A 17,018-nucleotide genomic window follows, 5' to 3' on the forward strand; every position below is an offset into this window, starting at 1 on the left:
ATCAATGCTAGAATATATTTCAGAATTGGAAACAGTAGCCGATTTGGATCTTTCCCAAATGTTCACATTAACATGGTGTGTGTGTTTGTGCTATTTTTTATTGTTTTTTTTTTTTTTGCATTTGATAAACTGCAACACTTATTTACATAGCTAGGGGCCTCAAACTAGAAAGAGCTCCTGGACCTCTGGGAAGGGCTGAGTAGGGCTTTAAATTATGAGGAAAGTGGCTAAAAATTGTAAAATTACCATTTTGGGGGATAATGCTATGGTGTCTCATTTGAGAGTCTCAGCATATTTCAATTTATTCAGGGTTACCAACCTCCAGGTGAGGCCTGGAGTTCTCCCAGAATTATTTTGTTCTCTAGACCAGTGGTCCCCAACCCTCGGTCCGGAGACTGGAACTGGTGCGTAGATCAGTTGGTACCGGGCCGCAGCTCCTCCTCGTCTTCTTCCCCAACTGCTGCCTCAGGGGCTGCCCTGCCACTCTGCCGCCAGCTCACCTTTGGTGCTCTCCAGGGGCCGCCATGGCTGGGGCTCCCCCTCAGCATGGCACTGCGCAGCTGCTGCTGGCAGCGCCCCCCAATGGGTGGCAGAAATTCAGTGGCGCCGGCGGGAAAGCAAGTGGTGCAGGGGCTCAGGCGGAAGTGACGTCCCTCAGCAAAAGACTACCCCCCCCTCCGGGCCTCAGCAAAATTGTCAAGCATTGACCAGTCCCCGGTGATCAGCCTCACCTACTTCACAGGGTGTCTGTTGTGGGGAGAGGAAAGGGAAAGTGATTGTAAACCACCTTGAGGCGCCTTAAGGTAGAAAAAGTAGGGCAGCAAAACCTACTCTTCTTCATAGGAACAGGCTGTTCTCAGTGTTTGGTGCCACTGAGGAGTCCCCCCCCCCCACGTCATGTTCCTTGTCCTGGACATGGCTACCATTAACGTCCAAAAAGGAAGTAAAATGCTCTCTCTTGGGAACAGTTCTAGTTAGCCTAACTGGCCTGATTCTCACTGAAAGGGATATTGTAGGGCTTTGGGGGTCTGCGATTGCAAGCCCTCTAGCCACATACGTTCTGCCTTTCATAATGCTGAGTAGTTTGCTAGTTCCAAAGACAGGGGGGCCCGTGTTTCCCCATGAAATCAGTCACCCTTCATCAGGGGTAGTCAAATTGCGGCCCTCCAGATGTCCATGGACTACAATGCCCAGCATTCACTGGCAGGGGCTCATGGGAATTGTAGTCCATGGACATCTGGAGGGCCACAGTTTGACTACCCCTGCCCTTCATACATGCAATACACCGACATTCTTCAAGCCATGCACACAGGCTAACTGAATGCATAACTTTATTAAATAAATGCTTTGTCATGAGAAAAAGACAAAGATCAAAGAGTAACATAAATTATAAGTTGAATAAATAGTATACAGCAATCTTCACTTTTTAATAAAATGTGAGATTCTTTTTTTTTCTTAAAGTACAAAAGGCTAAACAGAGCATTACACTCCTCATCCATTGTCAGTTTTTCACAAACTGCATTCCCCCCCTCCCCCACCGGTAAGAGTATGAATATTTTTGTTTACTGCGAAAGGAAAAAAAATATCCACAGAGCTACTGTATGTATGTAAAGCTATTAAAAGCTACCGTAAAATGTGTTGTATTTTGCGAAATGATAAAAACCAGGCAGGAAACTCGGAATCTCGTGTGTCATTAGCTGTCCTAGCGTGGGTGATCACTCCACTGGAGAAGAGTGCTCTCGGTGGTGGTGTGGGCGGGGCTTAGGATGGGCGGACTTGAAAATGGAGTGATGCAAGGCCTCCCAGATGTTAGCCAAGATGCTCGTACCAGGAAGGGTAGCCTGGGACAGCAGTGACCTGTCAACTGCTTAAATATGGATGCTCTGTTAAAAGAGGGGGTGGGGAGAGAAAGATAGGAGATGAAGTGGAGAAATAGTGCAATATGCTCTTGTACTAGTGGTTTCAAAATAAAACTACCCACTGCAGCACTGACAAGGGACATCTCAGCTTGAAAGGAGGTCTTTGCTTCCCAGGATCCTAGTTTTCAGTGGGAACATAAGCCACAGCGAGGCCCCCTTGAGATCTTTATATGCTCCTGATTCCTACCCATATCTCGAAATGTTGAAAAGTGAAAGCTGGGATAGAGACTGGAGCTTACCAATGTTTTCTTCAACATTGTCCTTGTGAAAAACTGCCTTCAAAACCTTTCTGACGCACTCTGCACAATGTCCAGTCTCTGAAGGCAGCCTCCCCCCCACTGCTTTGTCTTCAATTCCCCCCCCCCCTCCCCATCTTCCTCCCTGATTTGCTACTCCAGCAGGAAGGCTCTTGACTGGAAGGAAATCAAATGCCTCCAATGAACTTTTTGGCAACAACAGAGAGACGGTCCTGAGCACTTTTGTGCTTACCCATGTTCTCTTGGGGAGAATGGCAGCGCCATATAAATGCCTATTGGCTAACCAAAGGCAAGGAAGGAAGACTGTTTGAATTACAGTACTTTTAAAACGTTCATGGCTTCGAATGTCAACACATTTGAACAGACTGTGTGACCTAACAGGGGCTAATAGTGGTATCTTTAAGAATGGATTGCTAGAAGAGGTGTTATTTGAAGATGTGAATGGGCTTCTCGATGAAGTACTGATAGGTAGGTAAAGAGAAAAAGAGTCATTCTAATGTTGGATTCCCTCGTTAGAAGATTTAGAACTTTTACTAGCCTGAATTGAAACATTTGTTCTAAGTAGACACTTCTGTCACTGCTTAGAAAATAGGCCTCTTTTGTATTTAAAATTCATCTCGTCATGAAGATCTGTTGCTAATTATGGACGATTGTGATCAGTGTGGCAGCAGGCCAAGTCTTGGTCCTGCATGTTACTAGCTGCCATTGGTCCTCCAGGAGATTGAACCTGGGACCTTCTGTATGCAAAGAGGTCCCACCACTGAGCCACTGCCCCTCCACAACCTACTCTGCCTATTTATTAGTCTGATTTCTGCAGCCTTTGCTCCCAGAATTTCCACAAACCTTGTTTCATTGCTTTCTTTCTAATCAAGCTTGACTACGATCAAACTGCATAGATCATACTAGGGATCAGCTCAAATCCTCTTAATGGCTACCATCCTGTTAACAACCTTGCTGCTGGCGAGTTCCTATACTACTCTCCATTTGAAGCAAATGGCTCTCTTGGGTTTTGAAGGATGGCATACTCTTTCCTGGTTCAACTGCATAAGAACCATCTTCTGGGTAAGGGACTGCTTTTTAAGTCCCTAGAATATAAGCATTTTTTTTTCAGAATGAGGTTTAGGTAGGACAGGAGTCCTGCTTCTCAGATCAAACTTTTAACAACTGGTGAGTTGACCTTCCAATGGCCGAAGTCTATACCTGTGTTGTATACCAGAGGCCTTGAGCCTTTGTGGAAACCCTTGAAAGTGAGCCTGCAAGTGGACTGCCAGGTGGCAATATTCCTTTGCAGCCACTTCCTCTGATGACTATACCTATACTCCATGTACACCACCAGGGATGGGAAGGCAAAGGGCTCTCCCTGCTCTGAAGATCTCTTAACTTTCTAGGCAGGGAGAGATTTTCAAGTTTCAGGAAACAATAAAATATAATACATATAAAGAAAAACATTTGTGTGTGTGCGTGTGTGGGGGGGAGAGGATAAAGAAAACTGTTATTTAACAAGGAAAGAAGAATTCAAGAAGAAACAAAACCTGTCCAGAAGTACCAAGAGACTATCCTCACCATTTATGGAGGAAGAGGGATTTTCAGTATAAAGTTTTCATCTTATTCAATTCAGGGTACAGCTATAGCACAAACGAAGAATGGTTTGACATTTCCTCTTCCCAAGAATCCTGGGAACTGGAGTTCTTTGAGGGGAGCCAGGGATGTCTACCACAGAATTCTCAGCACCTCACCAAAGTATAACTCTCAAGTTTCTTTTGGGGAAATCTATGACAATTAAACTGGTATAGATCCATTAACTTGTATTGTAAAACTCGCCTTGTTTTCTTTATGTGCCCAGCACAGCTCCTGCCCTATATAGATTTTATGTGCACCCTTCCGCTTCCTCCTTTTCAAGCTGCTTTGGACAATCAAGGGTTGTATGCATGATTTGAAATCTGTGAAATGCCTCTGTGCCCATTCCCAAACTATTCTGTATTGGAAACTTCCCACATATCCTCCAAAGAAAACATACTGCCTGCCCTTGAATGAGCAAAATGGCCCAGTCCCTCTTTGGGGTAAACAAAGGGCATTTGGGTCATAAGGAGTCTTTTTTCACTGTGTTCCAGCTACTCCAAGGAGCTACGTTTTGCAAATAGGATCTGGTTATTAGGATAGTTCATTGTGTAATACCCAGGGTACTCTACTAAAGTAGCAGTTTAGGTGCCACTGTAAGTCTCTCTTCCTTGGAATATTGCCTGTTATTCCAGTATATAAGGAACCTATGCATGCTATTTGAATTGCCCCATGATCTTCCATGTGGAAGGAAAGAAGTATTCAGGATTTCCCCCTGGTATCAATTTATGTTCAAGTTATTTGTCCACTCACAGATAGAGAGGAAATCCTTAAATGATTTCTTTCCCTTACATAATTGCATGGATAGCCCAGGTGCAGGACTTGGGTCTCTCCCACAGATGTCAGGATTATGGTATGCAGCTCGGATCCCCAATAGCAAACCCCCTTCCTTCCACCAGTACTAAGTGTCCACACCTTTCCTCCACCTTTTAGTGGCAGAAAATCCTATTCAGAAACCCTTGTAGTATAAAATCCCTAAAAGGAACAGTGATACATACTCCTCCTATCCTAAAAGCACCTTTGAATGGCATAAATGGTCATTATTTCCAGCTTGGAAGACCTGCTAGGTATGAGTGGGGGAGGCACAACCTGGAAAAGGTTATTATTCAGATTATATGAGTAGCACAGTTTCCCCTGGGCTTTTCCCAGAGGCTTGGAAAGGCACTGCCAAATAATCAAGCCAGCCAGCCAACCTACACTCAAATGCATGAAGTCAACAAAGGGGCTCTTCACCTTCCCATGTCCTAAATAGGATTGGGGGAGGGGAGAGATCCAGATGTTCTGATATCATAAGTCTCACTCAAAGCATGGTCCTGGCTTTGGACACACATTTGTGTACCCTGGATAGTGAGGAGAAAAGTTAAATGTTCATCACTGCTGCCAAAGTCCAAGTGGTGATGGGATATTGAATAGTGATGTAAGAATTTCTTGAAATCCAGGAGCAAACAAAAATCATGATTCAGCATCTAAGAGACAAATTAAAAGACAGAAAAGGTTTTGCTTGGATGCTGATGTCTGGATTCAGTCTACCCAAATCATTAGCATTTGAAAATGTTTATTTGGGAGGAAATTTTAGTTTACCTCCCAAATCGTTCAGGTTTCTCACAAATAGATGGCATTTGTATACCCAGGTATGGCAAAATCTCCTCCCTTCTAAATTTTGATACTCATATCCAGATTCCTGGGACGTCCAGGTACTGCTGGTTTTCAACATTAGTCTGAAGTCCGGTTGGACATTGCTGGTAAGGGCAGGAGCAAAATCCACCAGTCAGTTTTGGATGCGGCAACCATTCTGTCAGAAAGATTCCTTATTTCCCTTTTTAACTGCTCTAGGGTGTTGTGTGTTGTGATTATCCTTTCAGTTCTCCTAATAACAGCTCTGTTTCCGGATGCTCAGCAGGCAGCAAACCTTCTCTGTCCGTCTATAAGGAAGAAACTGTGTGTGTGTCTCTCTCCATGCTTCAGATTAGCACGTTGTCTGGGAGTGCTTGCAGCCAGCCACACCAGTGTTCTGGAGTCCTTTGGAGCCCTTCTCCAGAAGGGAATGGTCACCAAGGGTTCCGTTTCTTTCTCACCCTTAGGTAGATTGCAGCGTCCCAATGCTGCTTTATGGCTATGATTTCGTCAGTTCAACTTTGATGGGGTACATTCCTTTCTTGGTTTGTTTCTTGCTTTCTCATTCATTGTTATGGGCATAGGAAAGAGCTTTGCCGTGGCAGAGTCCATGACAATGCAAGAAGAAATCAAAAACATCCGCTTAAAGAAATTGCCTTTTGTGGTCTGCCCATATCTGAATGTGAAAATCGTCCAATTAACGGTTTCGGCCAACCTTTATGTGCCACCTGTTTGGGCTCACAGCTAGAGTTATCATGGGAGTCAGTTGCTCAAGTATACTCTGAAAAGGCAAAGGCCTCTCTCTTCAGGGACTCAAAGATATACTTTAGATACCAGTTAATTTTTTGTCTGACAAGTTTGCATGTACATTTCAAGGGTATGTATAACTACAATTATGTTTTTCAAATTGTGCTAGTACAGGATAACTTTTTAGGATACTTGATTGTGTTTTCCATCCTCATTCTGGTAGTAAAAGTTAAGAGGAGAGAGAAATTTCTAACTCACTTAGGTGTGGATATCTCCTGGTTCATTTGGAAATGCAATGAGGCTTCACATATTTGCCGGGGGGGGGGGGGAGGTGTCTGATTCGTTTCAGCTACGGGTCCCCATCCTGCCACTGTGTGATTCTGACTGCTCTATAATTATACTAATAAATGAAAAGTGGTCTGAGGGGTTTCTTGCAGGATTAAAGTCAAGTGCCTCTGCTTGTTTAACAAAAAGTGAATGCATGTTGATCTGTATTTACACAGAATAGGGATGCTCAACACCACCATAAATACTCAGGTGAAACCTCTTACCTACCACCCAGGGAAGAAGTCCCTTTGACAATGGGAAGCTTTTGATTAACTCTTGCTTCAGTTTGTCCTGCCTGCTGTTCGTTCCTTTGTGCTCTGACACACTTGCTTTTTAGAGAAAGAGAGAAAGATTTTTAAAGGGTCATTTAACACCCCCCCTCCCCCAACAAACCAAAATACCTGAAGCAACTGACTAGTGAGAGGCCTTATTGTACTAAGATTCTACTTGTAAAATGACCTCAAGGGAAGTGATACGTAAAGGTTTCATGCCCACAATATTAAACAAACAATAAAAAGTAATTCAAGTGCTTCTGAGGGCTTCCTACATGGTGCTGTCAGAGTGGCCTTGAGATTGTTTGCAAGTAAGGTGGCCTTTGGGAGTCTTGAGGGCCTTGTCCTAAGGGAACTGGCTAGCTTGTTGTCCTCGCCTTTATCTTTTTCATTTTTTTTTTGGCTTAACATGTCGCCTTTTCAAGTCTTTTTTGTTTTGTTTTTGTTTTGCTGTTGAGAGGAGTAGATGATGTGCTGTAGATTCCGAGGTCCTCATACTCTTAAATGAAAGTAAAGGAATCAGTCTCCTGGGGCGTCGTGAGGTGTAGGTTGGGAACAGAGAAAGGCTCTGGCAGAAAGAGGCAAGAGAGACATTCATTCAGTGTTGCCGCTGTCAAAACTGTGACATTGGAGGTCTCCAGTTACATAATCACTTCCTGGCAGCTTCAGTCCATACTTGTCCACGCACCAGCAGAGCCCACGTTTTCGGCCCTTGGATGGCTTGCACTGCAAAGTGAATGAAGGTGACAACAGTGAGAAAAAGACAACATGAATTTGAACTGGGAGGGGGGGGGAATCATGAGCATTTCCCTCTTCTTTGGGAGAAGAAATATACTTCAGAAGAAATTAACGTGGGGCATCTATAGAGCTGGAGAATAAGTCACTAAATAAACAGTACTCATCGTGAGAATGCTTTGCCTTACGGCAGCTGACCTAAGGACCTACATTTCATGGAAACCTATGAAGAATTACATCTCCTAAGCTAGAGATGCCAGCCTCCAAGTGGGATCTGGGGATCACCTGGAATTACATCTCATTTCCAGACTACAGAAATCAGTTTACATAGACAAAATGGAAGGTACCTGCTTCCTTTTGTAGAATCCTTTTCTGTCACAGTTGGGGAGGTGGACAGCCCGGGGGATCATTCGCTGGCTAGATTTAAGCTCCTGCAGGGATGCCTCCATCTGTCTGCGGCAAGGGCCCTGAAGATAAGGAACAGAAATGGGGGGGGGAGTCAGGTGCTGAAAGCAGATGGTACCCAGAGACCCTGTAATAAGTAAGATAAAAGACTAAGTTCCCAAGAAGGTCAGGTGAACCAGAATGTTAAATATACTACTGAGCTGGGCAGAACCAATCGGGAATGTCCCCGTTCATCTGAGACAGCCAAGTGTGCCTAGACTAGCTTGAGCTGACAGCTTCTAGAATTTTTCACAGTTAGTCACATTACAGGGAAGAAGCAGCCACATTTCACATCTATAAGGACATTTTAAAATACTGCTAGTCTTCCTGTCATCGTAAGGAACAAAATGAGTCTGCTCTGTGCAAGCCAAGAGATTTCAATTGTAAGATTAGTATAATGGGCATCTCTAGGACTACTTCGTTAGGCATCCCTCAAGGTTGGTGGGCAGAATAAATAATTTCACAGATCAGGGGTGGTCATAGAATCATAGAATCATAGAGTTGGAAGGGGCCATACAGGCCATCTAGTCCAACCCCCTGCTCAACGCAGGATCAGCCCTAAGCATCTTAAAGCATCCAAGAAAACTGGTCAAACTGTGGCCCTCCAGATGCCAGCATTTGCTGGCAGGGGCTCATGGGAATTGTAGTCCATGGACATCTGGAGGGCCACAGTTTGCCCAGCCCTGATCTATAGATGTTTTAATGTCTGCTTCTAGCCTGGGGATTGTCTTATCCATACCATTTTAGACTGATTCATTTTATGTGCTTTTATTGGCCATTTTTATTAGCAGTTTTATTGATGTGGATCCTTTTATTGGTAAAATTTGTTTCTGTTTTAAAGGTCTGCTTGGTTTTATTTTATTGGTGGGAGCTGTCCTGAGCAGGTCTGGAGAGGTGGCATAAACTTCTTATAATATTGCAGGGCTTTCATGACATTCTAGGGCAGAGCGGCTCAGAAACAAACTTGAAAACTCAGAATTCCTTCTAAGTTTTTTACTTGAGGCTTCATTACAACAAATCCCTGTGTGTCATCCTTGTTCTTTATTTTACTGAACCCTGCCTCCTTGTGATAACCACACAAAATACATCAGGTATTGTGGTAACCACTAAAGGCTCAATAGATTTCCCTTTCACCTGCCTGTCCCCAAAATAATGCTCTATGAGGCACCTGGCATGCCATAGTAAATCTGTCTCCTACGAAGCAATCCAAGATCTTTTTTATTTATTTTATTCTGATTGTTTAAACTGGCCTTATCTATAGACAAGAATATCCTACAGGCACGTACTGATTTGTCCTATTGGTTTATCTGCCATGGCACCCTTCTGATAAAGATCCGTAATAACTGTATTATAGTTGCTGAACCTGCAGTTTGACAGGGGCTGAAGCAAAGAGTCAGAACACATGCCCCATCCAGCTGAAGTGGCAGCTCTAACAATAGTGGTTTCGGAGAAAGGGTTGGGAAAAACTGAACCATCACTCTCTGAGGCTAAAAGGCCAATGGCGCAGAGAAAAAGGCCGAGGGCTTCTGCTTCCATTGAGTCTGGGCAAGCCTGGGCATAGGTACTTGGCAAAGTCTCCAGTGGATGTCAATGAAAACATAGAAAACATGCACCAAAATAGCTAGTAAAGAAGGTTAATTAAACAGAAGAGGGGGGGACACCTCATTCCTAAATGTTCTTGAAAACCAGTTGATGGTAGCTGACCATCATGACCACTTGGAAATCTGAAAATGGTGAGGGCCTGGAAAGAAAGAGAAGCTGAGGCTTTATGGGTAGGGGGTCTGTTCTCCAGAACCTGGATGAATGGCTACCTACTTTGTGAGGGCCTTGAGTCTATGCCAGAATAGCATTCTCACAAGAGAAAAGACAACTTTCCCTCCCATGAAGGTAGACACTGGCACACCAGGCGACTAGGCTCCTGATCACCCTGGCCCCAGTGAGCAATCTACTGGAAGCCCTTCTACGGAGTCATGGGGGCTCTGGTCTCCCCAAAACTCAGTAACCAGATTGTTTAAGCCTATGGAGAGGGTGTAATCCCCCTCTTGATGTGTTTCATTGAGAGTCAAGAGTCCCAAAGACCTGAAGAGGATTTGAGGGGCACAGAAGTCACAAGGAGGCCCAGTCAGACCAACTATTCAATTAGCTGGACCATGTCACAGGAAGTCATGACTGGTTACAGCCCATAGAGCTGACTGACAACCAATAATGCTCAGGCTGCGGTTTGAGCATGAAGGATTTGTTAGAGTTATCGTGAGTTGGTCCCTTCACTATGGGGCTCATACATTCCAACTGCAACTACAATTTGTAATCTTGGCTAAGTATTTAAATTATTTTTATAACCCCCCCCCTTAAGTCTTATGAGAATTGGGGTTCAGCGTTAGTAGCAGAACTATAGACAAGCCTTTCATGTGGATCCTCTCCAGCTGCTCACCCCCTTCTTGCTCCCAATACATGCATCACACAGTAGGGGGGGGGGTTTAAAAGCTACATTCCCAAGGGTTGCCATCTGCCCTTCCCCTGTTCCCCACTCCCCTTGTCAATTTCTTTTTTTTTTAATTAAGGGAACTTGGTACAGTCAGATTCCTGTTGTTTGTTTAAATGATTCTAGCAAGGCATGCTGCCCCCCCCCCCCAATCCATCAAGGGAAGCTTTATATGTTGCTTATTTGCGTTAGACTGAAGCCTAGGCTGTGTAGCTCAATTAATAAGATGTTAGGCTGAAGATCAGAAGTTTTGAGTTCAAACCTAGCTTTGGATGTTAATTTATTTCTCTCATGGAATTGGCCACGCTGATTCAGTTTTTGTTTTGCTTTGTTTGGAAAACATGCTACAGCCATTTTAAAAACATGAACAGCTTCCCTTTCTATTTTTAATTGCGAACAATGGAAGAACTTTCCCCACACTCCGTGTCTCCTTGGGATTGTGTCCTGGTACACTGCTGGCCTGATGTTCTTGATGATTCTAATGTCCCTGCCATTTTGCAGTGAGAGCATGTTCCTTTTCTGAGAATTTTTGGTACATGACTGACTAGCCTTCCCCCCATTGATGGAGGATCTGGACCCAGCCTAGCTTTTTATCGATTGCTTGTTGGGCTGTCCCTAACTAAAGGGCTACTTTCTTGTGGACTGCCTGCATGAGCCAACAGAAATCTATTACCCAAATTAGAACTGAGTTGGAATTTTTAACTTCCGAGAGGGGTAACAATGGGATTTTCAACCTGTGTAGCCCAGTATTTTTCCCTCGGAAACTCATAAAGAAACCAGTTTGAAATAAATGCAAATGATTTTATTAGAAAATAAATCAAAATAAACTAGCACACGTCCACACAAATTAAACTAAGCATTTACACAGGAGGAAGTACAGAGGTCAGATGGTGCTATAGGAGACTATAAGGGAGGGGAGAAACGACCGGTGTTTCTAGAAGATACGAAGAGCCTACAAACTTGAAGGTTCAAGGGGGTGGCAGGTTACAGTGGATGAGCGATAGGGTTGTGAGTGTCCTGCATAGTGCAGGGGGTTGGACTAGATGACCCAGGAGGTACCTTCCAACTCTATGATTCTATGTGCATATTGGATCCAAGAACATATACATAGACACACAGAGAGAGATTCTGGCATGTGCCTTAAATAGCCAGATTTGCATCCTGAGGCTAAGGTTGGGTGCTATGGTCTCTAAAACAATGAACTTAAAGGTCCATAATGAGGTCACCCAAGGAATCCAGGCAGCTTCTGAAAAACATGGCATCTGGCTGAAGTGTACATTTCCTGTTCCTGTGTGAGTACAGAGATTACTGGTCAGCCATATTTGTACATTTCCAGCAGAGGGATGAGATTGCAGAACAATATAATAGAGCAACATTGATGAAGGCTGCTTGTGGACAATCTGCCCCCCTAAGCGAGGAGAGGTCTGACCGTTAACATAATATGAGTACTGTCTGCAGATACATGCTATTCTCTTCCTCTCAGTCTGTAATTTTCAGTGGCATGAGAATGATCAAGTGGGAAGTAGACAAAAACACAGGAGAGGGTACATGGGACTGATGGGGAACGGAAATCTCCCACAATTTAGCACTGAGAAGAGTCAACTTACCAGTTCAAATTCTGTTCTCAGCTCAGGGGCAGTAGCCCGAGGGTGTGCTGTGTTTTCCGCTCCACCAACAAACTTGGATAAAGTTAGCTTCTTCCTGCGATCCTTCTTTAGGGCTTCAACTTTGAGGTCAGAAAGTCGCCCGTGAGACTTGCCCCTGTACATTTTAGATGAGTAGGACTCCTCTGCCATCTCTGATGTGGTTGGTTCCTCATGTTCTCGGGATTCCCTTTCTGAATGGGAGAAAGCAACAAAAAGACAGTTTAAAATCTGTTTTAGCATGGTTTTTGAATAATTACCTGATCCACAGGATACTATTCCCCCTTGTAATTTGTCTGAGATGCATGCTGCCTTATTCAAGATCCGTAAGTGCAGAAACTTGAACCCACTCTCTAAGCATTTTGACATGATTATATGAAGACAACAGAATGAGCATTTCAAAGGGTTTCCCAAAGAAGTAGAGAGTTCTTATATGCCACTTTTCTCTACCAGAAGGAGTCTCAAAGCAGCTTACAATCGCCTCCCCTTCTTCTCCCCACAGCAGACACCCTGTGAGGTGGGTGAGGCTGAGAGAGCCCTGACATTACTGCTCAGTCAGAACAGTTTTATCAGGGCCATGGCAAGCCCAAGGTTATTCAGCTGGCTGCATGTGGGGGAGGAGCGGGGAATCAAACCCACCACTAGCCATTCTGGGAGTGGTAGGTTATAAATCTAATCAATCAATCACACCTGGCTTGCCAGAGTAGAAGTCAGTGTTCCTATCTACTATACGAAATGCTGTACTACATATACCACCCCTGATAGGAATAATGGAAAGGTGCCACATATACTGCTGGATTTTTTTTTGGGGGGTGGGGGTGGGGGAGGGGGTGAATGGGCCTTGCTGTAATACTGTTAGTGCATTATTGCTTGACTAGATATTAAGCCCGCTATGGGCAAAATACAGCGGGCCCTAGCATGATGGGTGGGTGGAGGGATGGGGCGAAGGAAGGAGGAAAAGGAGAGAGACAAAAGGAAGGAGGAAAAGGAGAGAGACAGAAAGACAGAAAGAAAGGGAGGAAGATAGAGACAGAAGAAGAGGGAGAGAAACAGGTAGCCAGAAAGAGGCAGATGGAAGAGAGGGAAGAAGGGAGAAAGGGAAAAACAAAAGGAATGCTGGGAGGAAGGGAAGGAGAAAGGGAATGCTGGGAGGAAGGGAAGGAGAAAGGGAATGCTGGGAGGAAGGGAGGAACAGAGTAAGGTAGGTGGGCTTGGGACCTTCTGCTGGGCCCAGGGGCAGTCTCGGCTGCTCCAGGGCCTGGCAGAAGGCTCGGGACGGGGGCGGTGGGCTCCGCGGCCTACTGCCAGGCCTAGGAGCAGGCGCTTTGCGTGGCTCCCCATTGGCTGCTTGGCCCTTGAGTGACACTCGGAGGGCCCAATCAGGAGCCGCTTCACGGCTCCTGATTGGGCCCTCCGAGTTTTTATCCCGGACAGGGCTCGCCCTAACTCCTCCCCACCAGCCCTTACTCCTTTATTCCTCCCGCTCCTCTGGAGCGGGGGGAGGTTTAAAGATTCTGATGCTACACCAGGGGAGTCACATGCCATTGGCTCCAGAGAGCAGAACTGTGTTGGCACAAAGGATTCTCAAGCTATACTATCCCTTTCCAAGTTATTGCAGTGCTGAAAATGCACTTAGCTGCAACCATCATGCAGGGAAGCAACTAACTACAGTGACAGCATATCACACCTATTTTCTACCAATTACAATGTCTATCGGTTTGTTTCTGACCCCAATACAAAGTACTGTTGATAACCTTTAAAAGCCAAAACAACTTGGGTCCAAGATATCCAGTAGACAGCCTCCATTTCCCAGCTCATGTTCTAAGGTCAGCCAAGGGAGCCCATCAGTGGTAACCTCTGGCTAGGGAAATTCCATCAATGGTAACCTGCATTAGAGCTTTCTCACTGGATGCCCCTGATGGATGATCATATTCCTCTTCCATGTGCACTGTGTGTGCCTAGTTCTCTAGAGCCCTTCTGGAGTGAGCTGAAAACTTTCTAATTCCAGAAGGCCTTTTTCTTTAACTTTTCTTCTCTGGCATTAAAGTAGTTCCTATTATCTGCTTTTATATTTATTTCCATGGATACAACTTGGTTGCTGTCTGTAGAGTTGATCTGATGGATTATATGAGGATTTTGACACAACTTTGGATTTCCTGGAGTATGACTTTATAGCACATGCTGTCTAGAAGTCACTGACAATGGTTTGCCCCTGGGTATCATTGTGAGAAAGTGAATCTATCATCAAAGAGGTCCTTGTGGAATGTCGTGACATATCAAAAGAGACACTGTGAGGAACACTAGCCTCTCTCCTGAAGTCTGGGAAATGCTCTCAGTGAAGGGTGGCAGCAGAGTTGCTGCCAGGGAAGGACTCCAGGTTGCCCTTTGAAGCCACAGGCTGGAAGTCTGTCAGTTGGGAAGGCAGAGCACATGGTTTGCATTCAGAAGATCCAAGGTTCAATCCCCGGCATCTCTAGTTAAAGGATCTCAGGCAGCAGGTGGTGAGAAGGATCTTTCAGTGCTTGAGACCTTGGAGAACAGCTGCTAGACAGCCCAGACAGAACTGCATGATATGGACCAATGATTTTCTTAGTAGAAAGCAGCACCTTCCTACACTCAGTTGTTTCTCCAATAGTAGATTAATTCATCAGTGAATTGTACAACCTACAGTGTGAAGAGGACAATGTGTTCTAGAAGCTACAATTTAATTGTTCACAGTCTGCACTGCCACATACAATTAAGGTGGTTGTCGAGTATCAGTTTTTGTAGACTCCTTATGCACAGACACATTAGATAGACCACTCTGGAAGAGAGCAGCATGGAGAAAGGAATCTCCTGACAAATTCCAATAGTCAAAGAAATGGCAACCATTAGGCATGCACTTGAATTCCACTAGCATTTTGAGATCTTTGTACAAAATTAGTCAGTTTGATATAATGTTTCGGACCACCTTTGGGAAGATTTAGGCTTAAACTCTCTCTTGTCCTAAAAGTCACTTGCTGCCCTTCTACTAGTCATTCACTCACTCTAACCCAGGGGTAGTCAAACTCTGTCCCTCCAGATGTCCATGGACTACAATTCCCATGAGCCCTTGCCAGTGGCAGCAGCTCATGGGAATTGTAATCCATGGATATCTGGAGGGACGCAGTTTGACTACCCCTGCTCTAACCTATCTGATAGAATAGATGTGAAAATAAAATGGAGAAGGAAAGTACCACCTTGGGCTCCTTGAAGGAAAGGTGTGATAAAAAGGCATCCAACAAATGGACTAAAAAGTCAAAACCTCTACTTTATGAATTTGCATACTCTTAATTTTCCTGCTCAGCCTTCCATTGACTCAGCCTTCCATCCTTCCGAGGTCGGTAAAATGAGTACCCAGCTTGCTGGGGGGTAAACGGTAATGACTGGGGAAGGCACTGGCAAACCACCCCGTATTGAGTCTGCCATGAAAATGCTAGAGGACGTCACCCCAAGGGTCAGACATGACTCGGTGCTTGCACAGGGGATACCTTTACCTTTTACCTAATTTTCCTGCAATTTTCATTTGGATTCAAGTATTGGTAATATATGTCCAGCCTTATCACCAGTGTTGAGAAATTTGCATCCCAACCAATCAGCTGCCTCAGGATCTTCATAAATGAGCAAAATGTCAGAATCTGTCCCCATTGTCTGTAGAGTTTGATCATCACAGGTATATCTTTCTAACTATCTTGGCTAGTAGTTGCTTATCCACATAATTGTTTAATTCTTTTTTTTTGAAAGTTATTTTTGGCCTTAAGAAAACCCCAAGCCAAAAATGTATTGGTTGCCCTTTGTTGCCCAACCAAAATGACATTTTCTCCCTGCGCAAGCACCAAGTCATGTCTGACCCTTGCAGTGACGCCCTCTAGCGTTTTCATGGCAGACTCAATACGGGGTGGTTTGCCAGTGCCTTCCCCAGTCATTACCATTTTACCCCCCAGCAAGCTGGGTACTCATTTTACCGACCTCGGAAGGATGGAAGGCTGAGTCAACCTTGAGCCGGCTGCTGGGATCGAACTCCCAACCTCATGGGCAGACAGCTTCAGACAGCATTTCTGCCGCTTACCACTCTGCGCCACAAGAGGCTTCTCAAAATGACATTAATAATGTGCAAATTTTGTAGTTTCAGGACATTTCACCCAGCTGGATTCTTTTTTTTTCTTTTCTTTTTTTTAGGAAATGTGGAGAGGGGAAAATAAGCAGCAATGAGGTTGCTGCTTATATATGCCGCATATATATGGATATTCCCATTGCTTCCCTTGTCTTTTCCTCTCAAGACTAAAGCAGCTGGATACCAACCCTTCTACATGCCTCAGTGCTTCCTAACTCTGCACGGCCCTCTATCAGGAACAAATTAATAGCCTCAAGATCATGACACCCACCTCCTAACACCCAACCTGATGAAGAGTCCTGGAGAACTCCAAAGCCTGGCCATTGTGTTAATTATGCTAGTGGCCTTTGCTCCTTCTTGTGGTGATGAATTCCTCCAGGGAAAATCCACACACTGTTTCCTAAGCTCTTTGCTTCTATATTCATACTGTCTGATCCTGCCCAATATGATCTTATTAACAGATGGTCATTTTCAGAAAGGTTTATATATAGGAGCAACTTGGTGACAGCCTATACTTAGCTAGCTTGTGACCTTTAGTGTAGCCCTCAGAGCAAAAGATTGTTATTTTTGGTTCTAGATTGGAATTAAGTTCTAGCCCCACACCCACCCAGCCCCAGCGGCTACAGAAGCCTGTACTGCCCATTGCCCCCAGACTGAACTGCGAGCACTCAGGCAGCGGAGAGCTGGTGTGGTGTGGGGAAATCTCAAAGAGCGCTATGGATGGGAAGCACATGGCTGCTATTCCTCAAAGACCCCTGGAATCTGAGCAGCCACAGCTGACCCAATTTGCACTAAGCATGTGTTGGCAAAGCTTACTGGAGAGGATAAT

General features: G+C 44.7%; 1 protein-coding gene across 2 annotated transcripts in view; it reads right to left on the reverse strand.

Annotated features, from left to right (window-relative positions):
• Positions 1-1,314: 1,314 nt before the first annotated feature.
• IGFBP5 (insulin like growth factor binding protein 5) overlaps positions 1,315-17,018 on the reverse strand; it is a 49,803-nt gene continuing 34,099 nt past the window's right edge. For both annotated transcript variants that reach the window (XM_077320619.1, XM_077320617.1), the window contains 3 exons: positions 12,022-12,251; positions 7,836-7,955; positions 1,315-7,479 (listed from right to left, as the gene is read on the reverse strand). In XM_077320619.1, the coding sequence (XP_077176734.1) occupies positions 7,348-7,479; positions 7,836-7,955; positions 12,022-12,251 (482 nt within the window). In that variant the 3' untranslated portion in view covers positions 1,315-7,347. The remainder of the gene's footprint in view (positions 7,480-7,835; positions 7,956-12,021; positions 12,252-17,018) is intronic.

The sequence above is a fragment of the Paroedura picta genome, chromosome 2 (assembly GCF_049243985.1).
Source record: "Paroedura picta isolate Pp20150507F chromosome 2, Ppicta_v3.0, whole genome shotgun sequence".
NCBI classification, from domain to species: Eukaryota; Metazoa; Chordata; class Lepidosauria; order Squamata; family Gekkonidae; genus Paroedura; species Paroedura picta.